The 27,855-nt window shown below is 43.3% G+C and overlaps 1 protein-coding gene and 1 non-coding gene across 6 annotated transcripts in view; one reads left to right on the forward strand and one right to left on the reverse strand.

Annotated features, from left to right (window-relative positions):
• Positions 1-27,855, forward strand: part of Acap2 (ArfGAP with coiled-coil, ankyrin repeat and PH domains 2) — a 123,114-nt gene that overhangs the window by 28,067 nt on the left and 67,192 nt on the right. For all 5 annotated transcript variants that reach the window (XM_087901616.1, XM_087901607.1, XM_087901613.1 and 2 more), the window contains exons 2-4: positions 15,527-15,584; positions 22,517-22,636; positions 23,368-23,421. In XM_087901616.1, coding sequence (XP_087757742.1) covers positions 15,527-15,584; positions 22,517-22,636; positions 23,368-23,421 — 232 coding nt within the window. The remainder of the gene's footprint in view (positions 1-15,526; positions 15,585-22,516; positions 22,637-23,367; positions 23,422-27,855) is intronic.
• LOC125413251 (small nucleolar RNA SNORA63) lies at positions 17,257-17,387 on the reverse strand. Its single transcript, XR_007235909.3, has one exon. It is a non-coding gene; the product is annotated as a small nucleolar RNA SNORA63 (small nucleolar RNA).

The raw sequence follows: 27,855 nt of genomic DNA on the forward strand, positions 1-27,855 counted from the left end.
CAGGCGGATCTCTGAGTTCAAGACCAGATTGGTCCACAAAGTGAGGTCTAGGACAGCCAAGAGCATATGATACCTTGTCTCGAAAAACAAAAACAAATACCACCACCACAGCAAGTCTTGTAATCCCAGTTAAATGTCTAGGAAAGGCCGATTTACCCAAGGGTAAAGGGAAAGGCCGAAGGGTGCCTACGTCTTGGGGAAGCAGAAAGGGGGGAGAGGGGAAGAAATCCCTAATGGAGCTGGGTTATGAGAGTGTTTTAAAATTAGATGGTGCATATACTCGGTTATTGAACTGTACACTTCAAATAGGTGTGGTATTTGAATTATATCTCAATAAAGCATTTCAAATTTTTTAACTGGAAAAAAATCTGAGCCGATGGACGGTTGAAAAAGACAAATGTGTCTGACTACAGACTAAGAAATGCTTCACTTTTGTGCTAATAAACACGCAAATTAAGCCAACAGTGAGAAGCCAGTACTTAAAATCTTGCATTTGACAGATGTTGAGAAACTTCTGGGTGTGTGATGGCTTGTGATCCCAGCTAACCAGGAGGCGGAGGTGGGAAGTTTTAGGCTAGCCGGAACAGTAGAGCAGGACCGAGATGTAGGTCATTGGTAGGGAGAGCACTTGCCTGGCATGTATGGCTCTGGGTTCTCTCCCCGGCACTGAATGAAGAAAGGCTAATCCTCGCCGGGCAGTGGTGGCATGGCCTGCACCTTTAATCCCCGCACTCCTGAGGCAGGTGAATCTCTGTGAGTTTGAGGCTAGCCTGTCCTACAGAGCCAGTTCCAGGACAGCCAGGACTACACAGAGAAACCCTGTCTGGAAAAACCAGCCAACCAACTAGAGCCCATCCTGAGTGTCAAAAGTTGAAGACCTTAGCATAAGGAAGGGGATCTGTTCTTATGTAGGTGAGCCAAGTGTGAATGGACTCACCTGTGTGGAGAGGCCGGAAGGGAGGGCAGCCCATCACTGTGTGACAGAGACCTTGTAGTGTCTGCACTCACAAAACAGCAGCTCCACAGTAAGACTGTCCTCAGCTTAGTAATTATGGTCTCAATTTCTGTCGACCTGCACGCCACTCACAGTGGAGGGTTGGTTCACAGTATAAACCACTTTATAGGACATGATTTTTTTTTTTTTTTTGGTTCTGAGGATCAAACCTAGAACTTTGCAATAATAGGATAGTGCTATTGAGGTATAGCCAAGCCTAGACTGCTTTGACCCGTAGTTTAGAAGTTGTTTGAAACTGCCTTGAAGGTGCATTTAACTCATTAATCCATCCAGCTAGGGTTTAGCCCTCTAGTGGCCAGTGAGGCTCAAAAAATACAACAAAAGACTTGTTGATTGTAGTGTGCTGGCAAAGTTAACGTTTTAGGGACAGGAGAACCTTCACAAAGCAGTTGCTGCAGGGCAGTGGGGGAAATGATGGTTAGCACCTGGTAGAGTCTGTGGTCGTGGAGAAGACACGATGTTGTGGTGCACTGGTGTCGGCACCATGGAGGAGTTCAGGGCGGTCCAGATTTGTGTCTCTGAGCATCAGTGTGAGAAGAAGCATGCAGGCTCGCTGCAGGAGTTCCGACACTCTGGGAGGGGGATTTTACTACTGCTTTTCTTGCAGGTGAGGATAATTTCCTTTTACATTTTAAGATTTACTTTTACACTTAAGATGTTTTAGGGTTATTAGCACATGCTAAATCTTGCCTGAAAGAACTGTTCTTTTGTTGGGCATGTTTTTACTTTCACTGTTAAAACAGTGCGAGGTAACAAAATTGATACGTTTTCCTTTAGTGTGTCTGTTTTCGCAGTGGTTAGAGATCTCTTCTCTGTTTTCCTTTCCTTTGGGGGTTGGCGTAAAGCTCAGCTGTTCCTCAAGTCTCAGTTTTCCTGCCTCTGCCTCCAGCGCCATGTCCGGTGGTGTTCCGGGGATTGCCGTCCGGTGGTGTTACACTCTGCTCTGGCAGGCTTTGGTGAGGACGTTCCTAACTAGAATCTGTCCAGGTGCCATTTGGACCATTGACTCCTTTTCTCAGGGAAATGTGGCGTCACTCTCACGGTGCGCTACGCTACAACACCTCTAAAGTGGTGCTTTACACTTTGCACTTCTCTTCCTAACTGATAGTGAGATTGAGCGTCTTTTTGTGTTAATTTTTCTTCACGTTTCTTCCTAAGTTGTCTATGATATTGTCGCGCTGTGCTTCCCTTGGCCTGCTTGTCCTTTTCTCTGTGACTTACGGACATGTTGTTCAAATGTTGTAATGCTTTGCCAAAGAAAATCTCCTCCTAATCTGTGTCTTGTACTCATTTTTATAGTGTTTTTTTAACCAGAAGATTTCATCTTTCTACTACTGCATAGAAAACATAAGTTTTGCATGTCTTACTTTTCTAAATAATTTTTTCTTTATTTATAGAAAGCCATCAATAGAGTAGTATTAAGTAAAAATCAACATTTGAAAATATTTAAAAATGGTGTTGATGTTGCAGACATGAGGGAATGGTTCATCTAGCTGCTCCTTGCTCTTGTCTGCCTTTGCTCACTGAAAGTGGTATTCACTTTTTAAATAATGAAGTTATGTTCTCACAAGGGTTTTTTTTTTGTTCACTGCAAAATCAAGCAAAAAGTTGGAAAAATTCCTATATACCCTCTGCTCCAACAAACACGTCCCGTACCAGAGGGTATATTTGTTAAAATCGATAAACATATCAGTGTCACCCAAAGTCCATAGTTCAAATCAGGTTCACTCATAGAATTTGGGTCATTTTATAATGGCATGCATCTACCATTGTAGAATCATACAGATTGGTTTTGGTGTTTTTACTAAGTGAAAAAAAATCCTATTTTTACCTCTTCTTGATCTCCTCCCCCAACTCTGATCACTTCTGGTCCCTTCACTGTGTCTATGATTTTACTTTTTAAAGGAAGTGTTATTTAGAATCTGAAAGTCTGCATCCTGCCCTCTTTCACTTACTAAGGTGTACCATGAGTGTGTTCACGTCTTTTGGGTGATGGTATTGCAGTGTGAACCGGGGGCCTTGCTTGTGCGAGGCAGGTACTCCGAGCCACGTCCCTAGCCCTTTCTTTACTTTGCATTTTGATGGAGGGTCTCACCGAGTTTCTCCTTCTGGTCTTATACTTGCTCTGTAGCCCAAGCAGGATTTGCATTTATGCTCTCGATGGCTCAGCCACTGTACATCTGAGTACAGGACTGTGCCGCAGGCCTAGCTCTCGGTGTTTTCATGGCTTGGTAGTTCATTTCTCTGTAGTGTGAATTATAGCCCAGTGCCTGCGTGTTCTACACTTTTCCCACCCACCTAGTGCAAGACGTGACGGCTGCTTCACCGTTTGGCACTTTGAACAAGCTGCTAGAGCATCCGTGTATAGGCCTCTGTGTGTGGACGAGAGCTTTTAACTCCACGGAGCGTGATCTCAGGGGTGTGTATGTTTGACGTCTTTAGGAACTGCTAAGGATTTCCACGTCTGTCTCCCTTTGCCTTCCTGTTGCTGTGAATGAGCTTTGTGATGCTCCCGTCCTGGCCAGCACCCGATGCTGCGGTGTTCTGGTGTCCGTCATGCTGGACTTCTGGGGTTTGCTGGCTGTGGCGCTGTTTGTCCCAGGCGCTTCCCATCTTCCCATCTTAGCATCGTCAGTGAGCTGCCTTCTCAGAGATTTTGCTCCTTTAAAAATCGGACTGATTTTCTCCTTACTGAGTTTTAACTTCTTTTTGCATTTTGGCTAACATTCCTTTAATTTTTTCTTTTTCCTTTTTCTCTGCTCTATGGATCGACAGCCCATGGCCTTGAGCGTGCTGGGCAGTTGCTCTACCCTGAACTGTATCCCCAGATCAAACAGTCCTTCACCAAAGAAGGTCTTTGTAAATGTTTTTCCTCTGACTATGGTTTGTCTTCCTGTTCTCTTGAGAAATATTTACTTTTAAGTGAACGATGGGTGTATTTATTTGTGACTATAGTTTGTGATGAGCTGGTGAATATTTTTACATAGGAAATCAAGACTGTGGGGTGGGGGGGCATGATAATCCACACCTGCCTGTAAGTGTAGTATTTACCATTCAGAAGCAGTGATTGCAGCGCTGAGGCTGGCCTGTGCTGTAGGTAAGATCAGGACTCCAGGAAAGTCATTCACACTCCTCCCCCATCTCTCTCCGTCTTCTGCTGTTCTTGGATTGACCAATGAGATTTAGCCCAACCAAGCATCTGTAAAGCTTAAATAGTAGTTTAGTTTTCCTTTGTGAATTGTGTTAAACACAAAATATTTGATCTTACGGGTCACAGAATTTTTTTTTTTGGGGGGTCACAGAAATTCTTGATGCTTCAGCAATACAGTTGATATGATTGTATGTGGTTGAGAAGAAAAAATATTTTTTATGAGTAGTCCAGGCTGGCCTCAATCCCAATCCTCCAGCCTCAGCCCCCTAAGTGCTGGGTTTATACTTCTGTCACCACCCCAGATATTCTCATTTTAGTTGCATGGGCTGTCTGTAATCTAATCACTTTATTTTACTATAAACTTTAAAGACACTTCATCTCACCTTAGAAGTACATTGATTCACCAAAATATCAGGGCCAAAGTGTTTTCAATATTGAAAGCTGTTTTGTAATCATTTAAAAACCCGCCTTGGCTGGGAGTGGCGCACACCTTTAATTCCAGTACGCAGGAGGAGAGGCAGGCAGGCGGATCTCTGTGAGTTCTGGACTAGCCTGGTCTACATAGTTCTGGGACAGCTAGTGACACACAGAGAAATTCCATCTCAACAACCAAACAACAACAGAAGCCTCACTTTATCCTTGCTCTTCTCTGTGACTGTCTTGTGCTTACCTGCTGGGCAGCTTCTGGCTCCCCCACTTTGCTCTGCTGTTTTTATTTCTGAACCACACTCGTGGCCTTTCTTCCATCTTTGTCAATTACCTTCACTCCCCGCTCCTTAGCTTTTCCTTTCCCCAGCTTTTGACACCTTACTTTTTAAATGGAGTTTTGCTATAGAGCTCAGGATGCCCAGCACCCTGTTCCTCCTGTTTCACCACCCTAATGCAGGTCTGTCTACCGTGCCCTTCTCAAAATTCTGACTTTTAACACCAAAGTGCCCCAAAGTTTAGCCCTCTTTTTTTGACGTATGGTTCCAAGTCTGTTGGTACTGTGTTTGTATCTATGATTCATTTTTAAATATAATTTATTTTTATTTTATGTTTACTGGTATTTTGTCTCCAGGTGTGTCTGCAAGGGTGTCAGATCCCCTGGAACTGGAGTTACGGATAGTTGTGAGCTGCCATGTGGGTGCTGGGAACTGAACACGTGTCCTCTCTCTAGAGGAGCAGTCGGTGCTCTTAACTACTGAGCCATCTCTCCAGCCTTTTATAATTCTTAACTCACATTTCCATCTTAAACTTCTTGCCTAAGCTCTGGACTCTGTCTTATCCACCTGCTGCTCTCACAGCGTATCTACCTAGTAACCATTTCCAGATAAATATACAACTGAATTCTAGATCTTCTCTCCCTAAACTGGTGCTGGTGAGTTTCCTGGTTTCGTTTGATTGTAACTCTATCCTTTCTGTGCTTTAGCCAAAGTCTCTATCTCACCCTTGATTATGCATTACCTGTGCACTTGTGTGCACACACATGTATTTGCATGTTACACACAACTCGCCAGGAAATCGTCCTGGCTGAGCTTCCTTCCAGGAGATGGCTAGAATTGGGGACTTTTCACCATCGTGGGTGTTGGTTTGACCAACCTCCTCGCGTAAGTGGGTGCTGCTACCTCCAGCTGGTCTTTCTGCTTCCTGTTTTGTCTCTTTACACTCTTCTACTCAGTAGCCAGACTGTGTCTTGGCAAAATATGCCCTACTGTTACCTCTTCTCTGGTTCAGACTGTCGGCGGTCGGCAGAGGTCATTCCTTTCTCTGGGCCTGTGAGGCTCTCAGTGTGATGTGGTTCTCTGTTCGCTCTGTAACCTTTCTTTCTGTTCTAACCGTGTTGCCTTCCTGCTGTTTCCTGGACACACCAGGGCTGCTGCACCGGTTGGTTTTACAACAGCCTTTCTTGATGGCTCAGGCCTTTGATAAAATGCCGCGTTCTTGGGGAGTACTTCTAGATTACCCTGTTGAAACTGTAGCCTAGGCCAGCTTCTTTTCCTCTGCTCGCCCCTCTCCCGTCACCTTATGTATCCAGTTGATTGTTTATTCCCTTGGGGTGGCTCTAGGATGACAGGAGTCATTGTCTCACAGGCCCGTAGTGCACATGCTCGCCCCTTCAGTTTGTGTCTCTCTGAGAGACTTAGTGTCTCATTATATAGTTCATGTCGGCTTTGAACTTTCAGTGTCCTCCTTGGAGTCCCGAGTGCTGGGTTACCAGTGTGCACCATCATGCCAATTTTTTTTTTTTAATTTTAATTTGTTGAGGCTAGGGATTGAGCCCAGGGTCTTATACATGCTAGCAAACATCTATCATTGATCACATCCCCATCCCAATTGTTGTGTGTGCGCTCCTTTTTGTGCAGCTGCATGTATGTGCATGTAGAGGCCACCCACCTTGTTTTTTGAGGTAGGGTCTTTCACTGGCCTAGAGTTCACCAAGGCCAGTCTCTCCCTGATTACAAGTGCACCTGGTATTTGTGACTTCATTTGTTTTGAGACAGGGTATGTAGCCCTGGCCTCTGACTCTCAGAGATCAGCCTGCCTCTGCCTCCTGCCTGTGTTAACTTTGTAAGTGGACATTAGAGATCAAACCCAGATCCTGTGCTCACAAGGCAAACTTTGCCGACTGAGATGCTTCCCAGTTCCTCTGCTAGAGTAAGAAGTGCTCTTAAACACCGCACTGTCTCTCCAACTCGAAAAGATTTATTCTTTTTATAATTATATGTATATATGTGTCCTAGTGTGGCCATGGAGGCCAGAGGAGGGCATCGGATCCCCTGGAGTTGGAATTACAGGCTCTTAGGGGCATTTAATGTGAGTACTGGGAAACAAGCTTGGTTCTTCTATAAGAACAGTATGAGTTCTTATCCACTGAGCCTTCTCTCCAGCCCCATTAGGGCCTGCTTTCAAACGCAGAGCTGTCCTGTGTGCTAGCATTGTACACACTTCTCATGTCTCAGTCTGAAAAATATCCCGAGTTGCCGGGTGATGGTGGTGGTGCACGCCTTTAATTCCAGCCTTGAGAGGCAGGAGGATCTCTGTGAGTTTGATGCCAGCCTGGTCTATAAGACCAGGACAGCTAGGGCTGTTACACAGAGAAACCCTGTCTTGAAAAAACAAACAAACAAACACAAATCCCATGTGTCATAATGGCCGGATGCAGGCATAAAGATTCATCCTGTGTACTGAAAGGTGACCGACTTCCCTTTTTCTTCTTAACTCCATGAATGGTTTGTTGTCTTCCTTCCTTCCTTCCTTCCTTCCTTCCTTCCTTCCTTCCTTCCTTCCTTCCTTCCTTCCTTCCTTCCTTCCTTCTTCCCTCTCTCCCTCCCTCCTTCCCTCCCTCCCTCTTTTCCTTCCTTCTTTTCTTCCTTTTTTTCTTTATGGCTTTTATGTGGGTGCTGAGGATCCAAATGCCAGTCTTACACTTGTCAAGGGCTTCGACACTAAGCCATTTCTCTAGTTCCACAGTTTTAAAATGTTTTATTCACGTAGACGTCATCCACCCATCCATGCGTCTTTCCATTTAGGGAACGATACTTGCTTGGTCCCTAACTGAACTAGAATAGACTGGTCAGAGAGCCACAGCTCCTGTCTGAGGGACCTCTCAGTCTCGACACACTGAGCACTAACCGAGTTACGGTTATACTGAGCGTCAGGCCCTCAGTCTGAAGTGAGCACAGTTGTCACTTCATTCACTTTTAAATTGTGTGTGTGTGTGTGTGTGTGTGTGTGTGTGCAAATGTACACGTGCAAGTGCACGCTACCAAGGAGTCCAGAAGAGGACACTGGATCCCTTGAAACAGTAGCTGTAGTTGACTGTGAGCCTCCTGATGTAGGTGTGAGGTACTGAGCTCGGGTCTTCTACCAGAGCAGTTCATGCTTTTAACCCCTGCGCCATCTCTTCACCTGCCACGATTTTACTATCCCAGGTGGTTGTTCATAGTATAAAATAGCCTCTAAACCTTGCCTGTTTATTATGCTCTTTATGTGTTTTCTGTGCCCTTCTTCTGAGCTGTGTGAGATCAGAGGCTTTTAATGGAGATGCTGTGCTGAGTGTTACGCCTTTGCAAGCACAGGTGTTTTATTTTCATTAAAAGGTTTTAGCATTCAGTAATTGGCGAAGATTTCTTCCAGTTTCTTGATTTGGGGTTGTTGCTCGTTTCCTCTTAATTTTTTCTTTTTGTAGTTCTGCGCTTTTCTCAGGTGATAGAAGCAACATTGTGTACAAAGGTCTAATGCAGACTGTAAAATCCCAGATGATGGAAGGTAGACCTCTCGTCACTTGGTGTTCCTAGGGGTGTGTTAATGGAGGAACCTGGAAAGTTGTAGTTGTGACTGTGGAGTAGCCTCTGCTGGTCAGGGAGAGAATCCCGAAAGGCTGAGTTTGTGTTTGTCCAACCTGCTGTAATTTCCGGGGGGATCCTGGGCAGTCCTGTGTATCACCAACCATTCACCTGAACAGGATATTTGGGAGCTGCTGTTTTTCAGCTTAGCAGCAGTCTCGTCCCAGCCTGATCCAGGAGCCCCCCCCCCCCCCCGCCCTTGCTTCCTTCCTTGTTTGGAGTCGGTTGTCAGTCACAGCTGCTTTTGGTGGCTCAGTCGTCCTGATAGTCCCCCAGCCTGGTATTCCTCCCACATGGAAATACCTTTGCCTTTTCTAAACCATGATGTCTGTAGTGCTCTCTACAGCTATTGATGAAACCCTCCAGTAATAATGTAAGCACTGAATCTGAGGTCCTTGGGTAAATTTGATTTTATCTCATTATGCAGTGCTCCAAATCTGATAGTTTTTCTGTCAAATCCCATAGCAGTGATAATAGTTCAGTAGTTCTTGGGAGTAGAGTGACCTTGTAGAGTATTAACATAAAAAGTTTCTTCTGAAGGAAGTTTGCCCGTGTGTGTTGTTAAGACAGAAGGCTCTTTTGGCTTTTGTTTCTGGGCTCAGTTGCAGGCAGCCGTATAAAGCCTGCATTTGTGTGTTTCCCTTAAGCGTTCTCTTTCCCCTGTCAGACCACTTCCCTTCCTTCTCCTTCAGACCCTGTCAGGTGGAAGGACAGGAAGGACATGGTTGTCACTGCCGACTCATTGATCGCCGCGTAACAAGTGGGCTCTTTCTTTTGCCACCTTCTCCTGTGGCATGACGTTAACTCCCACAGTAATTAACCTGGCATCTCACCTGCTTGAATTCACTAACTCCCCGAACAGGAAATACAGGCTGTTAGGGGAGGAAGAAAACATGCAAATACTTTCCTGAACTAGTTTTGAGTTTTATGAGGAGGGAAAATAAGATAATCTCATCCCTGATGGAAATGTCTCGAGTGGCTCTTTAGGTTGGTGCCTTTCAATCGTGGATATTTGCCATTGTGCATGATAAACATTACTGGACATGGTTCCTGTCTGCACACAGAAAATGCCGTGTATGCCTGTCCTGGAGAGAGTGGAATCCTGGGGACAAAGCCCCTGTGTATCTACTTCTCCTTTCATCCAGCTGGGCTGTGCAGAATATAATAGTCTAGATAATAAACAAAAGCTTAGCCTTTATTTTTTATTTTATTTTATAGTTGTGAGTTGGGATTTACTGAGCGATTGATGCTTGCGTAATGGCTGGAGGATGTGGTCCTTCTCTCCCGAGCAGCTGCGTGTGTTCCTCTCTGTATGTTGGCTTGCTTGCAGTTTAGACTGTGTTCTTCCCCATCACTGTGGATGATGGTGACAGGTGAGGATTTGAGAGGTAAAGAACTATGTTTTTTAAGTTACAACCCCTTTCTTTTGAAAAATTATTTTTATTTTGGGAGAGTGGCAGGGTATTTTGTAATCTGTATGAAGTATATAACTTTTCCTCCTAAAATACTGTTCATCAAACAACTGAAAAAATCCCACCATTTTGTATTCCTATGTTACATGATGTACACAGAGGCTAGATACTCTGCAGGAGAATGAAGTTGTTAGTACTTCATTTTTATATTTTATATTTTATAAGACTTTATATTTTATAAGTTTTTTTCATTCATTCATTCATTCATTCAGTCACTCAGTCAGTCAGTCAGTCAGCTAATTCTGTCAAAAGCACAAGCAAAAGCTTGAAGGAAATCTTGCTTGGGAAAAAGAGAATCAATTTAGGTTTTGGGTTTGTTTTGAATGCTGTTGTAACAGAACGTTAGATCTTAGAATAATACTGCAGGCACACCCAGGCCGATCGGCATCTTTTGTGGGTGATGGAGTGGAGACTGAGGAGCTTCACATATTCTGTAGGGGTTCATATTTGTTGACATCGCTTTTACTTCATTTTTTCTTTCTCATTTTAGAGTTTCTCATGGAGCATTCAGGTTGGTTGGTTCCAGTTGGAGAAAATAAGGGTAGTTACATTCCTCAGATAATTGGGGAAGACAGACCTTTTAATTCCATTCATTGGAACTTAAAAGAAAGTTTCAAGGCAACTCTATGATTTGTAGTGCCTGGGGATTGACCTCGTGTGTCGAGCCGTTCCTTGCTTTTGTTCTAACTTCACTGTGGACTTTCCTGTGTTTGCTTGGCTCTGAGGGGTTCTGAATGCCACATCGTCATGTCAGAGTCCTTGGCCTGAGGTTGGGAGACGTTGGCTGTGTACTCAGCTCTGCCATGTAGGTGTCGTCACCGGCTGCTAAAGTCTTCACAAAGTCTTCAAAATGGGTCACATTTTCTACGGTAGACCTTGTGTCTGTATTTTATAGATGGAATGGTTCATATAGCTAGTCGGGTACAAAGTCTGCATTTATAAAAACCCCATTCCCTGGTCTCTCAATATAGAGACTTCAGAGCTCCGCTAGAGCGGATCTGGATAGGAATCATGATAGGAATGCTTTAGTGAGAAATTTCTTTTTAAGAAATGACTTTCCAGGTTTATGCTCATTGTCATGGGGAGCTGTGTCTTGCTGGGGGACTTTGTGTCACTCTTTTTTGCCATTAGCCATGGGGCTGCCTTTGGATCAGTGAGCTGTCCTTGATCCGGCCATTGTTCTTTCTTTGCAACGAATAGTCCAGTATTGCTCAAGTTGGAAAAGGCTGTTGCGCTCAAAGAGGAAGTTGGCTGGGGGGGTGATATTTAACCATGGCACACAGCAGTTCTTTAGAGTATAAATACTCTTGTATGTCCTTTATTGGAAAAGAGTTATTCTACAAAACAAGAACTACAAATGTTAGCTTCAAAATCCGTACATTATGTGCGTGCATTCACAGACATACATGTGCAAGTGTTTTTGTGGGTGGCATTGGGATTCTGCCCAGGGCCTTGCTCATGATATGAAGTACTTTATTAATGAACTACCTACCAGTCCTGTACAGTGTTTTGAGTATTTATCATTATTTTATGTTTGATATCTCGCTAGCAGGTAGTCAAGGTTTGGAGTCTCCAGTCTGCCTTTACTTGCCGGAGGACATTGGTGTGCTTATTAGTGATCTCGAATATCTTGTTCCTGCACTTTTCATTGCATAATTGTATGACCTAGTTTGACTAATCCATTGTAAGGATATTGCCAGAGTTGAAGTGAAGGGTGTTGTTGTTGCTTTGCCTTAAAAAAAAAAGCAGGTAGCCAGGCTGACCTTGAATTTGAGGTCCTCTTGTCTCAGCCTCCTGAGTGCTAGGATTATAGGTGTGTCACCATAACCAACTTTACACACACAGACACACTGAATAAATAAATATAATAACAATGTAAAACCTCTTTTAGCTCCTTGGCTTTATGGAGTAAGTCTACGACTCCGACTTACCTGACCTCTATGATTTTTCTCTCGCTGTCCTTTTCCATTTAACAGCTGTAGAGGCTGAGAATGTAGCGTGGTGGTGAAATGCCTCTCTGGCATGCACAGGCCCTTAGTTCAGTACTTGCCCCACATTGCTTCCCAAACCCAGCAACTTTAAAACTTAAAGTTTAAAAGAGAGAAGTGGGGGGGGGGGAGGGAGGAAAGGGCCTTGTTAAAAAAACAAAAGCAAAAACAAAACAAAAAAACTGTTTGGGATGGAACCCAGGGTCCTTACTTGCACTTCCTAGCAAACAGCACTCTACTCCTGAGCTACAGACCAAATTTGACTGTTATAAAAAGTGGGGGAATGTGTGTGGGAGCGTGTGTGTTCATGTGTGTAGGAACATATGCATACACATGTATTTGCTTGTGCATGTACATGTGTGTGTAGGCTGGAGGGCGGTTTTGGGTATCACCCCCAGGAAAGCTGTCCACTCCCTTGGGAGATGGACTTTCTCTCTGGCTGCCCAGTGAGCCCCCACACCTGTTTTCACCTACCCATGCTGGGGTTACAGTGTGTACCATCACTCCTGGGATCAACCTTCAGTGTTTAAGTGTACAAAGCAACTGCTTTCCCAATGAGCCGTTTCCACAACCACCTTGAATTTTTTTACCATTAAATTTTAAGCTATGGAAGAAATGGAGCCTTTAATTTTGACCTTTTTAATGACTTGCACTTAAAAATTTTTAATGCTTAGTGATTATCTAGGAGAGTTACATAGGAATGATAAGAAAGGCTGTATAGATTTGCTTATTATTTTTTCAAGTACATGATTCAGAATGGTTCTTTTTACATTAGTGAAAAGGGAACCAGAACTCAGCAAAGACACAGGGTGGAGTGAAGAGGAGAAGCTGCCAGTGTTTGTCACGCTGTGGCTGATGACCGGGACAGTCTCTTACTGAGTCGTCCTTGCAGCCCCTCCACCCCCGCTTCTCTCCCCCTTCACATGTTTATTTATTTATATTTTATTTTAATGGTCTTGCTCTGTTACCCCGCTGATACGGATCCCTGGGCTCTATTTTCCTGCCTCACTCCCAGTAGCTGGGACTACAGAACACTCAATCAGCACCAGCCTTAACACGTCTATGCATTTGATAGAGAAATGTATTATCAGTGAAATGTATTACACAATGAAATAAGACTGAATAATATATAAAATCTTATCAGTCTGTAAGTATATGTTTAGAAGAGACTAGTGATTGAATTAAATCTAATGTTGCTCATTTTAACAAATAATAATTTGAAAATTGAGTTAAGGTAAAAGGTTCAAATGTAAACCAAGTTCCTGAAAGTCAGAGCTAATGCGCTTGCTCCTGGACTCCGCAGGTCTCTGAGTGTCTGCACTGCTGGGGACAGCTCAGACTGTCAGAGACTTGACAGTGGCTGAGATCTGCACTGCAGGAGCTGGGGACTCAGGGGCTTTTGTCATGCAGTAGAGTGAGGGAGGGACAAGTCCCAAAGGAAGACACTTCTTGGGGAGTCGTCTGAATAAATGTACCACTATTGAAAATGCTGAACTTATCCAGAGGTATACTTAGAATACAAATATTTCTCTACAGTACCTGTTCTCAAATCCCCGTTCTGCATCATAGTTCATGTCACATTTACCGATCTGTGTTTCAACAGGTTGTTTTGGGAATTAACATTATCCCAATTGTGTAAATTTCTTCTTCCTCTGTGTAATAATTTAATCTCATGCACATATTTCCCCGTCAGTAAGATGGACTTCATTTGTTTATTTGTTTTGAGATGAGGTGTCGCCCAAGCTGTCTTAGAACTCCTAGGCTTAAGCCTCCTCCCACCTCCGCTTCCTGGGTGCTGGGATTCCCAGTGTGCCTTGCAGCCTCTTTTAAGAACTTGCTCCCTTCCCTAAAGAAAAGACGCTATCAGTTATCTAGATTTTTCTGGCTGTTGGACATCTTAGTTTTAAGTCAGTTGTAGTATCCTTACAAAGATGTTTATTTGCGCTCAGGTGTGCAGTGAGTTTTAATGATGGATAGGTGAGAATTATAATTCCCAGGCCGAGGGAACAATGTGTAGTTAGAACAACCCTTGAAGATCGCGGCCAGGAAACAGCGGTCTGGCTTCTGTGCTGTGTATTTGCCACCTTCTGTGTTCTTGAAGCATATGCAAGAGGATTTCAGTTATAATGGCGCATGCTTACTGAATAGCTCACAGGTTTTTTAAATCTTGGAGATTTAGAAGCTTTAAAAATGTGTGTCCTTAGATGGAACTGATAAAGTATTTATTCAAAGGTCACCCAAGGTATTTTTGGAAGTAGGAAATAGGGTTTATATCCTGGTTGTCTTTTGTTTGAGAAGAAGAAGGTAGTCTCCCATTACTATCCAATTAAAACAAAATTTGATTAGTTCTTAAAATAACGGTTGGAAAATGGCAAGGACATCAGTAGGTATACGGAAATGGCTTGGGAACTATGGTTGGAGTTCTGTGCTGGAATGTTGGCATGCCGAAGGGTTGGGATCCCGTGGCCAGCACACACAGAGAACATGTGTAATTTGTGTTTTATTACACACCATTTTTAGTGTAAAATCTTACCCTTAGAACGTTCTAATTGCAGCTGTTTCATTTGGAGTGTGGCCTTGTGGCCTCAGCTGCTTTCTCTTTGTCATTACGAGCATCTGGCTGACTGCGTACTTCTTTTTGTGTGACCCAATCTTTGCTGATTTTCCTATAGTAAAATTATATTGACAGGAGAAAAAGGATCTTTATGAGCTAAGCCCCTTTGTTAGTGCACTGCTCTTTGGTTTCATATACTTCACTGTCTACAAATCAGAGTCAGTTAAGGCCCAACTATTAAAATGTTTTACTCTATTTTTCTTTTTGAAAGTAGGCTTTTGGATGATTTTATTTGATTAATGTGTCCTTTCTGTATTTTCTGGTATCTTGCTTACATACTCTTAATTCATTTTTTAAAACACAAAACAGTTCAGAATATTGTTATTAATTTGAATTGTAAGTTAGCCTGGGGACAGTAGGATGGCTTGGTATTAAGACCACTTGCTCCTCTTCTGAAGGACCTGGGTTCGGTTCCCTTCACGGCCTCAGAAGCCTCAACCGTCCCAACTTCTACTTCAGGGAATCTGACACTGCTGGCCTCTGTGGGTGCTTGTGTACATGTGCACAAACCACATGCAGACATACATAACTACATGTAATTAAAAATAACTGTTAAGATAAGTTTGTCTAATGTATTTTTTTTTGTGTTTTTGTTTTTTTGTTTTTTTTTAAATATTTTTATGGTTTATTTAACTTTATTTTATGTGCATCGGTGTGAAAGTGTCAGATCCCCTGCAACTGGATCTTCAGACAGTTGTGAGCTGCCATGTGGGTGCTGGGAATTGAACCCGGGTCCTCTGGAAGAGCAGTCAGTGCTCTTAACCACTGAGCCATCTCTCCAGCCCCCTGTCTAATGTATTTTCTTGTTGGCTTAACCTATTATTTGTGGCATTGCATGATCATTAAATTTACATAAAGGATATTTATATCTATGTCTTAAAATGGAAAATTATTTTTTCAAGAGTAAAGTATACCTTTAAAGAAATAAATTTACTTACTTTATATTCAATTTTCCTAGGGCTGCCTTGGAAGAAGTAGAGGGAGATGTGGCAGAGCTGGAACTAAAACTCGATAAGGTAAACTTTGAAAAATATTCATTCTTATTTTCCATAGTGAACGGGTAATGCCCTCAATCGGAGTTGGTTTATGTCACTGGGATCTCTGTGTGAGTAGGTGCTGTCCTCCTGATTGGACACAGGAGGAAATGAAGCCTAGAGACAGACAGGAGCTTGCCTGTTCAATTGTCAGAACAAGGATTTGTGTCCACATCTGACTTCAGAAGCCACAGAGGTTCCTTTAGTTAGAAGTTTGTTCCTCTCCATCAGAAAGTCTCATTTGTCATTTCTGATACTTAATGGGTTTTATCTATAACCTTATGGTCCTAGTTGTAAATTTAGTTTTAAATCCTACATGTAAATCAAATACAAATAAAATTTTAAGTGTTCATTCCATTTTTAAGCTAATTCTAGAAATACTTAACAGTTATACAGTTATATCTTATATAAGGGTATGCATATGGTGATTCCCATCTTCCCTTTTGTTACTGACAATGGTTTTTGGATGTATGTCCATGAAGCGTTATCTACTGTGTACCAGGCAGAAGCATTTGAATGAGAACTACATGGCTTTTGACCCATTTGTTCAGACTTCCTTTATAACTGCTGTTTGATGATATCCCTCCAGATTCCTGAAGACGGTGTATGCATAGATTAAATTCTTCTCCTGACAGTTATTTCGGTTGGACAGTTAAATGGTATTGCCATGTAAAACAGTCTTTTTGGACCCTATGGTACATAGGAATCACCCGGTCGTCTTTTGGCGGGGCAGTGCAGGTCCTGATTCAGTCAAACTTAACCCAAAGAACCTGCAAATCTTAAATGATCAAAATACTGGAATTCTAGAATCTTTCTTAACCAAAAGGGACACAGAGTGTGTGAAAACTTAATAGTGTTTAAAATACTGTTCCCCAACCCCTGCCTTTCTTCTCAAAGATCCACAGTTACTTTCTATGTTTCTCTGGGGTAAGATTGTGATTCCCTATAACATAAGCGTACCTGTCCAGATTCTTGAGCTATTGTCTTTTTGGTGCTGTGGGTGTTAGAGTAGACCCTGAGGCACACAAGGGATGGTGATTATGGCAGGGTGGCAACGTGAAGACCTTTTGGGGTGGTGCCTTCAGTTCCCAGCTTTCACAACATCGTGCAGGATAAGTTCTGCTTATGGTATCATTGTAAATCATACCAGTGACCAACTAAACTTGTTTGGTGACTTAGTGCATGGTTATTTCACGTATGTTGTATGCCACCGGTAGTTGGTTCTGGCTTGTGTGGTCGTGTTCATGGGTCCAGGTGTGCACTCTGGACGGCGTTCTGGTGTCTGCAGCATCATGGCGTCTCACAGCTGCCGTCTAGATTTGATCTCTGTGTCCGCTGTGTCTTCTCTTTGGTGTGCTTGGTACCTGTCTGAAATCCCTCCTCAGTTCCCACCAAACCCCTTCAATGCACTTTCACTTAAACTCTACAACATTATGATTTTTAGGTTGTGGCAGAGTCTTGAGCTTGAGAGCACAGAGCCCGGAGCTGCCTAGTTTGGCCCGAGGCTCTCATGTAACTATAACTTATGTAGTTTTGGGCAAACTTCTCAGCATTTCTGGGCCTTGGTTTCTTATTTTTCTTTTTCTTTTTCCCTGCAAATGTTAACAACCTTTTATTCAAGAATCTCTAGTAAGACATACATTTAATTTCTACCGTGTATGAGACCAAGTGTCCCCGGCTGCTCCTGAGTATATAGCAGACAGGGATAGTTAAGAAACAATATTGTTTTGATCAGGGGGAATGACAACACAGCACTTAGAGCCATATTGTAGTTAAATCCTGCTTGTTTCTTATTTTTCCCACCAGGGGAGTAAGAGTATCCGTCTCTCTCACAGAGGTACCATAAGAATGACATGAGCTGTTTTATCAGGGGCAAAAGCACTTGGCGTGGTTCTTGGGCATGCTTGGCAAATGGTGTATATTTTTATTTTCTTTCTTATGTGTGTGACTGTGTTAGCAGCATGTTTGTCTGTGCACCATTTGAGTGCCTAGTGCCCATGGAGGCAGGAAGAGGATGTTGAATCCCCTGGATCTGGAGTTACAGAAGGCTGTGAGCTGCCATGTGAAAATGGAACTCATGCTCTCTGGAAGAGCAACCAGTGCTCTTAACTGCCAAGCCATCTCTCCAGCCCCAACATGGTAAATTCTGAATTAGCAATAACAGCAGCAGACAACTCCCGGGAGATGCAAACAGTCCTAATCAGCAGACAAGCAGAAGAGACTCTTCTGGCCTTGCACTCACTGGACACAAAGCCCTGTGTTCACTTCTGATTTTCACTGCAGTGCTGCAAAGTTGGATTTATCCTCAGTTAAACATGGAAAAGGGAGAGGAGAGGAGAGGAGAGGAGAAAGGGGAGAGGGGAGGGGAGAGGAGTGGAGAAGAGAGAGATCATTTACCAGGCAATGAGTTGCTGTGCTCCTATCAACTGACACAGTAATGTCTTACTGTCAAATGCCTGACACAGTAATCCTTTAGTGAAAAAGTGCTGGATGAATAGGTTAGGCTACCAGCTGACACTTTAGACCAAGTTGATATGTATACTTAGGTAAAAACTCTGTTTTTAGCTTTTTATTATTCCATTATATTTTTATCCATCACTGCCATTTAATTGGCAAAATCTCTGTCCTTCCTACATCACCAATCCTTCCTTCCTCTTGGGTCACTACAGTATGACTCTGTTTGTCAGCGCCCGTCCTGCTGTGATGGTGCTGTGCTAATGCTGTCACATATGTCTGTGGCCACAGTCTCTGTCTCACTGTTTGGCTGTAGTCTCTGAGCTTTAGAGTGCTGCGAGCCCACCACTCTCTGACATCCCCATCTCTTAGTTCTTCGTCTCAGTACCACTCTGTCTTAGGCCCCCTGCGCCTCTGGCTTTCTGTCCTGCTTGTTTGTGATAGCTTAGATAGATTTTCTTTTTCTTTTTCTGAGATAGGGGTTTTTGTGTAGCCCTGGCTGTCCTGGAACTCGCTTTGTAGGCCAGGCTGACTTTGAACTCACAGAGATCTGCCTGCCTCCACCCCCTAAATGCTGGGATTAAAGGCGTGCACCACGATTGCCTGGCTGACTTAGATTATTTTAAGAAAATGAAATTAATATATGTTTTAAAAAGAAGAGAACTCTTAATAACCAAACTAGAATGTTGAAGTTGGCATTTTCTACAAGAATATAAATCCTACAATAGCTAGCTAGTACCTACACAGTTCACTACTGGCTACAAAATATAATCCAAACAGTTGTTGACATTTCAGTATATCCCTATGAAAATGATTAAAAGAACACATCTGAAATAAAGTTTATAATTGATTTTTGACAGCAAAAAGGCAATCAACTTCTATTTAAAACTGTAAACAGCAGTGAAATATAAACACGGCACGTGAACATTTGGTTCAGTAGCCTTTCATTGGTTAAAAGTCTGTTGCTTGTAGATGAGAGGCATTCGTCCAGTGTGCTCCCTGCCCCCAGCAGTGCAGCTGTCTTTTCCCTGGAATCGTTAAGACCAACACTGCTGTTCGTACACTACAGGGCTTTTGATGGTCTAAGTAAGCGTATTGCATCTTCTGTGTGAGTGATTGTATGGAGTGGAGCATCCCCAAAGATTGCAGCAGGTCTGTAAACTACAGGCGCATCTGCCCACACAGTTCTGTTTCTTGTCCTAATCTTGATCTTAAATACAAACCAATTTTGGCATCAGTAAGATTTTGACATAGAAAAATCTTTGGACTTTTACACCTGTGAAACCCTTGTATCTGAAACCGAGAGCCCTGCCTTCTCCCCTCTAGTCCACCTCACAAGTGCTTGCTGGTGGGAGTGGCAGTTCTGTACAAGAGAAGACTCTGAGAACTCAGCCCTAACCCACCAGCATCCTGGTCCCTGCAACCCTATGATACATGACCTACAGCCTGTGAGCTGGGTTCAGGGCTGATCACAGTGCTGAAGAACCATTCCAGCAAAGCAATCATCATTTGTTCTTAGAAACAGTGAAAAACTGATATAAAAAAGACATTTGCAGAACAAATATAAAACTAACAACATCCTGCATCTCCAACTGTGTGCATTGTCTTGGTTGTCACCACCAGCTTCTATATGAGCTACTCTTATCCGGTTATTAAAATGCTGTTCTGACTGTAAGTCACAGACATTGAGATTAGAAAATCATTTTGTTCAGTTACCCTGTGCCACACACTCACAGGCCTGGCAAACAGAGGAATTAAGTACAAATGGGACAGAGGTGGCTTGCTCTAAGTTGGCCACAGGAGTTTTCACATAAAAAATGGTCAGGCAGAAGGGAGGTGGGCTTACTGGGAGCACTAATCCTGGGCCCTGAAAGGTCCTGAAACTGGTGAGCACTTAGGAACGGAATTGCCCTGAGAAGTTTTAAGAGCACCCAGCCTGAGCACCGCCTTAGGTCCGCCCAGCACAGCGCTCCCTGAGTTGCCACAAAAGCGGTCGCAGGTGTTCAGTCACTGCAGTCTCTACAACCTCAGTGTCCTGCTGCTCCCTGGACAGGGGTCCTGACCCATCACAGCCTCAGGTGATCGTCTCCAGCTGCTGCTTTGCTTCAGAGGCCATTGCTACTTCCTGCGACTGCTCAGCTCACTCTGGATGGCACCATTGGTGACCGCTTCCTTTTACTGTGCATGTGCCTCTCATGCCTTTAGCAAATGCCTCGGCGCAACAGCCACACACAGAAGGCTTTTCCCTGTGCCTCCTGTCATGGTCTTTGAAGTGAGACTCGTGTTTGAAGACTATGTCACACAAGTAGCATGCAAACAAACGGTCTTTCATTGCTGTGAACCGTTTTGGTTTTTTTAGCAAAGGGCACAGAAAAGTGATTTCCTGCACACCTCACAGCTATATGACTTTGTCCCTGTGCAGACTTTTTGGTGTTCTTTTAGGTGGGCCTGGATGTGAAATCTTTTGTGTACATTTTATAAGCAAATGACCAGTCCACTGTATGGAATTTTGCAGACTTCTCAGTCTGCCTTTGCTAGAAAAAGTCTTACCATATGCCTGGCAGGCAACTTGCTCCCACTGGTGACCAAAAAGCATACTCACTCAAAAGAGGTCCCTGGTGGCCGTTGTCTGTCCTGGAGTCCAACCATCTTACACCCGGCTCACTTCACTAAGATTGGCACAGTAATCTCCATAGGTTGCAGGTCTTTTGTTGCTTCCTCTGTGGCCCTTCGTGGCTGACCGCTAAGATTGGTGCAGTGTTCTTCATGGATCACAGTCTCTCGCTGCCTCCTCTGTGGCCCTGCATGGCTGACCGCTAAGATTGGTGCAGTGTTCTTCATGGATCACAGTCTCTCGCTGCCTCCTCTGTGGCCCTGCGTGGCTGACCACTAAGACTGACACAGCACTCTCATACTGCTTGGTGGGAACTTTTTTATTCCTTCCTCTTAGTCTAGAAACAACTCGTTCTTTTGCAGTAATGAAAGTCTTTTTCTGCACAAACCGTCTGTCGCCTCTCTCCTTTCCCTTCTCTGCCTTCTCTTTGTTTCTTCTTATAAAGTGAAAACAGAAGCAAGTAGCAGCCAGGAACCTTGCTGACAGGGAAGCAGACCTCTGCTGGGTAGCTACCACGCACCTGTGGTGGCTTTGTTGGGATTTTGTGTGTTGTCTCTTGATAGAAGCCTCCTGTAGGTTAGTACCATTGTTATGATTATGTAGGGAGCCTTGCAAGTTTGTTAAAGGCTTAGGTCACCTAGATCCACTTAAATGCCATTAGGATTTGAATTTAAATAGACTGAGCTGAAAATCCAGTTTTAATCATGCTATACTATTTAGCCTTTTCTTTTAATTTAATTATTTTTGATATTCAATTTGTTGAGTAACATTACCTACAAGGAACAAAATTCAAGGGCAAGAGAAGTGTGCTGGTGAAAGCTGCTCACCACCTGATCCCTTTGCTGGAGGGGTATACCCACCTAGTTCCTTTTGAATTCTTGCAGAAATTTTCTAAGCATGCAAAAGAATATACATGTATTTTATTGAAATATTAGCACTTGTAAAAATATGATTTTTTAAAATATGCTTTGGGTGCTATTAATTTGTCACTTGTAGGGTTGTCTTTGTTTTTGGTGCCATGGATTGGATTTGAGCCTGTTGCATGCTAGGCAACCTCTACAGTTCAGCCAGACCCCTAGCACTGGCCTTCTCTGGGTATTTTATTATGTTGCATGTATATAGCACACCCGCAGCTCACAATGCCTGTCTGCGCTCTATGCACTACCATACAGTTCCCGAGCCTCGGGCAAGGGGCTGGAGGTTGAAACGCACAGAGACTCACACAGAGACAGAGAGACAGGGGCACGGCCCTCTAGTCACTGGTAAGAAGTCCCTATTCAGTAGCACCATGGCCAGTAACCACAGCTGAAAAGTGTAGCTGTGTTTTCATCACACTGCTGCCCACACCTTCTCTTCCTTCTAGGGTGTGTGTGTGTGTGTGTGTGTGTGTGTGTGTGTGTGTGTGTAAGTAACTGAACTCACATGTGAGGTGAGTGCTCCACCGCTGAGCTCCATCCCTAGCCCCTCTTCTAGGAGGATTTAATAAATCCTTATGGGCTTACATTATGGATTTGAATGTGATGTTCTAGAGAGGGATGGTGTGTTGTCACACAGCCTTTGGATCCTAACAGGTCAACTTTTTGCTGTTGCTCTTCCCGTGAATTTACCTTCTTCTTCTTTTCTTTTTGTTTGTTTTGTTTTGTTTTGTTTTTTGAGACAGGGTTTCTCTGTGGCTTTGGAGCCTGTCCTGGAAGTGAATTTACCTTCTAAGGCAAAGGAGAATGTCTCTCAATACTCTACTTATTGGTGAAATAGGATTTGTATTGAGTAGGCTAACTTGTGTAACACTTGTTCGACTAAGGCACGTCTGCATTCACGTTCCTTCCGACTTTGTCTTCTTTTTCAGCTTGTGAAGCTCTGTATTTCGATGATTGACACTGGCAAAGCCTTCTGTGTTGCAAATAAACAGTTCATGAATGGAATTCGAGACCTAGCACAGTATTCTAGTAATGATGCTGTCGTTGAGGTTGGTATCACAAAGATTACAGGTAAAGTGATGAGTATGACAGAATGCCTTATGATTGTGCATTAATCTACCTATTAATGGTTAGAGCGAACTTAACCCGAGTAGAAGGCTGCCATTGCTTGGAGCCATGTTCCACAGTTTTGTTTTTTTAATGTAGTAATATGTTAAAGTTTGATTTCTTGTTGTGCATACTGCCCTAACCTCGCTTCACAGACTTGAGGTTTGCGTGCAGACAGGTGGGCTGAAACAGGCAGTGGTCACGAACAGTATCAAGTTACCAGTGGGTGAATATTAACCTACTCAGAACAGGACCCAGCTGTATGCCTGGAGCTATATTGCCTCTGGCTGGTCTGTGGCCCCGGCTTAGCCTGTATCCCTTGTTGTGCTCTGTCGTGCTATACTGATGTTTCTTTCATGCTGAAAACTAGATTGGGAAGAAACAGATATGTTTTGATAATTATGTGATCCATACACTGTTAATGCTATCAAACCTTTAGGGTTGCATGTTGCGGATGGGGCAGTACCAATTCCTTGATTTTTCTAGGCCTTACCATGTTATCACATGTAGACTTATGGTAGACATGTGAGTCATTGAGATTGTCCTTGGAAGTAAATGTTACCGTTTACAGGCTAACCTGATTTTTGTCAGGTTTAAATGCTAAGTAAAATTTTTGTGACTCATTTTAGTAGCTTGCAAGTGACTTGATTTTCTTTTGGTTTCTTCCTTACAGACAAGTTTGACCAAATTTTCTGACAGTCTTCAAGAAATGATAAATTTTCACACAGTAAGTATCAGTGAGTAGGCGATGCCATGATTGTTGACACTCTTTTTTTTTAATTTTCTTTATTTTTCAAACATTTTTTATGGTTTACTTACCTTTATCTTATGTGCATTGGTGTGAAGGTGTCAGATCCCCTAGAACTGGATCTTCAGACAGTTGTGAGCTGCCTTGTAGGTGCTGGGAATTGAACTCAGGTCCTCTGGAAGAGCAGTCAGTGCTCTTAACCGCTGAGCCATCTCTCCAGCCCCCTGTTGGCACTCTTGAGTGGCAATCTTTTATGAGATGACTTGATTGATCTTAAATTGGGGTGGAAATAAAAACCACCATAGGTGTGTGTGGCAGGGAAGAAGGGAAGTGGGTTCGCTTTCTTTATTTCCAGTTCTAGCATAATAAGTCTCTTCCCACGGTGCTCACTGAGCATTGCTTGTGTGAGCCGTGGTTATTTTCTGGAGCATGGACAGTTTCCCAAAGTCTTCACCCCTGCAGAAAATGATATTCCCCCATAATAAACTCAATATCATAAAATAACACTCATTAAAGTTATTTTTCCACTTTGAGTTCTGTGTAGTATTTTTGGGAGTGTGTGGGGGGACTGGGCTGGTCTTATTGTGGCTGAAGTTATGTATCAGTGTTAAGTTGTTAGCTGTTTCAAAAATGGACAGGTGCAACTCTTTGCCTCAAAAAAAAAGATGCACTTATTTACTTATTTTTATTTGTATTTCACGTGTATGAGTGTTTTGCCTACATGTATGTGCATGTCCGTTACCCGCAGAGGTCAGAAGAAGGCACCAGACCCCCTGGAACAACTGGCGCTAATGATGGATATGAACCACTGTTTGTTGGGTATTGGGAATCAAACTTGAGTCCTCTGGAGAGGTATCCAGTGCTCTTAACCACTGAGCCATCTCTCCAGCCCCTGAAAACATCCTGACATAGTCTATAGTCTAATTTCATAATATAATTTCTGCAGTCCTAGGAGGTATTTTGGCTTTAGTTTATACTTGGTAATCATGTAAGTGGTCACTTGTTCTGGTGTTGAATCCAGTTTCACAGAAGATCACTGTTTCTTATGTTGCAGAAGCTTAGAGCATACATATCTATATATGTATCTATTTCCCTAAATATCTTTTCAGTATGCATTAGTCACTTGGAGTTGAAGTATTATATGAATCATTTATTACCATTGATTTATTTAATAACTTTTTGAGATAAAAAGATTTAGGTTGAGGGAGATAATGTGAACTACTGTATTTGTCTTCTGGGTGTATTTAATGAGAAGTTTTTCAACATGGTGCAGATAGACCTGCTTAGCAGGTCTTATGAAATGCATTCTGAAATGCAGTAGTACATGCCATAAGGTCACAAGTTGCTAATAGTGTTTGTATGGATGTGTATATACAGTTCTGTATTAAGATGTTTTAAATAAATTATGTTGAAATGTAAGGAATTATTTAGTAAAGAAAAAAATATTAGCTCACTTTGGTCAGTCTAGTATTATTAGAAAGTGAAATTTTCAAAAAAGAGTTTGAGACTATAACCTATAGTCTTCCTAAGATTTAATATGTACATTTAGTTTTGTTTGCTTATGTAACTTTTTCAATAACTAAAAATAAGAAAGAATCAAAAAATCAAAAATGCTTGGGTTAGCTATCATCACAAGCCAAGTAAAAACACCAAGAAGTAACAGCTGATGTAACGATCAATTTACTCTAATAGAATTACGCAGGCCAGGGTAGTGACACGGAGAAATGAGCTGTGTACACTGTCAATGCGAGAAGTCACGGCCAGCAGTGGTAGTGAGTTGTGACTGAAACAGTTAGAGATGGAAACATGGAAGGATGAAGGAGTACAACTTTGCCAAAGGATGATTCCCTGTCTGAACTCTGCTAGCAGAGGAAGTCACAGCAGCGTTAAAGCAGAACTCAGCAGTAGGAAACCCAAAATGACCATCAATATCTTGTGTGTGGCTGACAGTATGTTACGGCGTTTGGCCACTACTCCAGTGCTCGGTACCTTAGAAAAACACACAGTCTTGTTTATTGGGCAGGATGTGAAGCCACCAGCTAGCCTCTGCTCTTGCTTCTGGCTGGGTGGCTTGTCTGTGACCAGAGGAGTCAGCGTGACTGGTGTGAAGACTGGCTGGCGCTGACTGGGTGTCTAGCACCTGTCATTTCTTAAGACCAAGGTCTAGAAGTTACACCACTTCCTCTTCTGCCGCAGTCACAGCCAGGTCAAATTCAAGATAAGAGAATAAAGTGTAACTCTTGGCTGTAGTGATGTGCTTCTGTGGGCATGGGAGAATTGTTGGTAACCTCTGTTTATAAAACTGTCTGCCACAGTTTTAAGTATCTAATGTGTGATATTTGTATGTCTGTAGTAAATTGGTCTTCATTTATTTGTGACATCTATATCGGAATTCTTTGTTTGTTTGGTTTTTTGTTTGTTTTGTTTTGTTTTTTGTTTTTCAAGACAGGGTTTGTCTGTGAAGCCCTGGCTGTCCTGAAACTCACTCTGTAGACCAGGCTGACATTTCTCTGTACAATAGCTCTGTCTGTCCTGGAGCTTCCTCTGAAGACCAGGCTGTCCTTGAACTCGCAGAGATCCGCTTGCCTCTGCCTCCCGAGTGCTGGGATTAAAGGTGTGCGCCACCACAGCGTGCACCACCACCACTGGCTGGGGCTAGCTAGGATGAGAGATCATGTCTACTTCCCCTCTTAGTGCGGGACCCCGTCTGGCGTGGACCTGTGCCGGCCTTGTGATGCTGCACAGTCTCTGTGGGTTTGTATGTACATCAGAGATCCTGTTTCTTACACAGTGGCCCCTGGCCCAGCAGCAGCAGTGTCTCCAGCATCACCTGTAAACCTGTTGAACCTACAGAGCCCCAGCTCCAACTCTAGATCGGTGTCATCAGAAACTCGCAGCCAGTTAGAAAGCCGTTCTTAGAGCCACTATGGCTCACGGGCCAAATCTAGGCCCTTGCTTTTATTTTTTATTTATTTTCAGATCAAGTTTTGTTGGAATACAGCTTTACTCATTTTTTTGAGCTTTATATTTATGACAAGGTTGAATAATTGTGATACTCAGTGCATATCTCAAGGGATTAAAACACTTGTGTCTGGTCCTTTCCAGAGGAAGTGTGCTGACTTTGTTCTTGTGGACCTCTTAATCTTTGTGTCATTCTGGGGCTGTTAAACCCATCAAAGAGGCTACTTTCTGTATTCGTGAACATCATTGAGTAATTTAGCTGCCTTTGGTAAATTCTCAGTGAAGTTAGGTGTGAGCCAGGTTGCAAACCAGCCTAATTAAGGTTAGAGTCTTTGGTGGTAAGGACTAAGAATCCAGAAATGTGCGGCTGGTCGGTCTGTCTGTCTGTCTGTCTGTCTTTCCTGTTTTTCTGTAATGCACCCTGGTCACCCTGAATTTTCAGTTCAGTGTGACTATAGAAGCGAGCTGCCTGGAGACCTTAGTAAATGTAGATTTTGATTCTTTCTCCTCTCCACCTTTCCCTTTCATATCTTTCCTCTTCTCCTCCTCCCTTCTCCCCTTCTTTTCCTTTCCTAGTTCCTTTCCCTTCCTTCCTGACATGGTATCCAATAGTCTAGACTAGCCCAGTGCTCACTATGTACCTAGACTGCCTTCCGTTTGTGATCTTCCTGCTTCTGCCTCCTGTTTGCTGCAGGCCCATTGGCCTGTTCCTGCATGCTGGACAACAATTCTGCATTTCTAAGAACGAGTTGGTGTTGCACTGTCAGCCAGGTCAGGCTGGCCTAGAACTCATGGCCCTTCTGTCTCAGCCTCTCAAATGCCTGGCCCTCAAATGTTGGCCATTTGATTTTAAGACATAACCCAGTAGAGAATCATTGCCTGAAGACAGAGGAAAGGTCTATAGATTAGCATGGGCAGAAGATGTAGAAAAAGTGAAACAAACTCAAATGTTTGTTACCTGTTGGAAGTTGTAATAATGAATCTTCATCGTCAGTTGATTGGAATTTGAGTCACCTAGGAGGCACTGTGCTGTGCAGTCTGTAAAGACATTTCAGATTTACCTGAGGAAGGGAGACACTACCCAGTGTAGGTGTCCCATCCCACTGGTTGAGGTTCTGGACTGAGTAGAGACAAAAGCAAACTGAGCACCAGCATTTGTCTTTCTCTGCTTTCTGACCACAGATGTGCCCCACACCCCGACCCCCAGTCAGAGCCGCTCTCATTGCTGTGCCCCGTGTGCCCTGCCTCTCACCGTGAGCAGAATATAAACCCTTCCTTCCCCAGGTCACCTTAGTCACAGCGATGAGAAGTCACTAAGACAGAAACGGTGATACAAGAGTGGGACTGTTGCTGTGATATGCCTGGCCATGTGATTGGTAGGCTTTAGAGCTGGTTTGCAGGAGGGGTGGGGAAGAAGCCATACAAGCAGAACTTAATGGACCACTCAGAGTA

Source organism: Myodes glareolus, chromosome 2 (genome assembly GCF_982192425.1).
Source record: "Myodes glareolus chromosome 2, mMyoGla1.1, whole genome shotgun sequence".
Lineage (NCBI taxonomy): Eukaryota > Metazoa > Chordata > Mammalia > Rodentia > Cricetidae > Myodes > Myodes glareolus.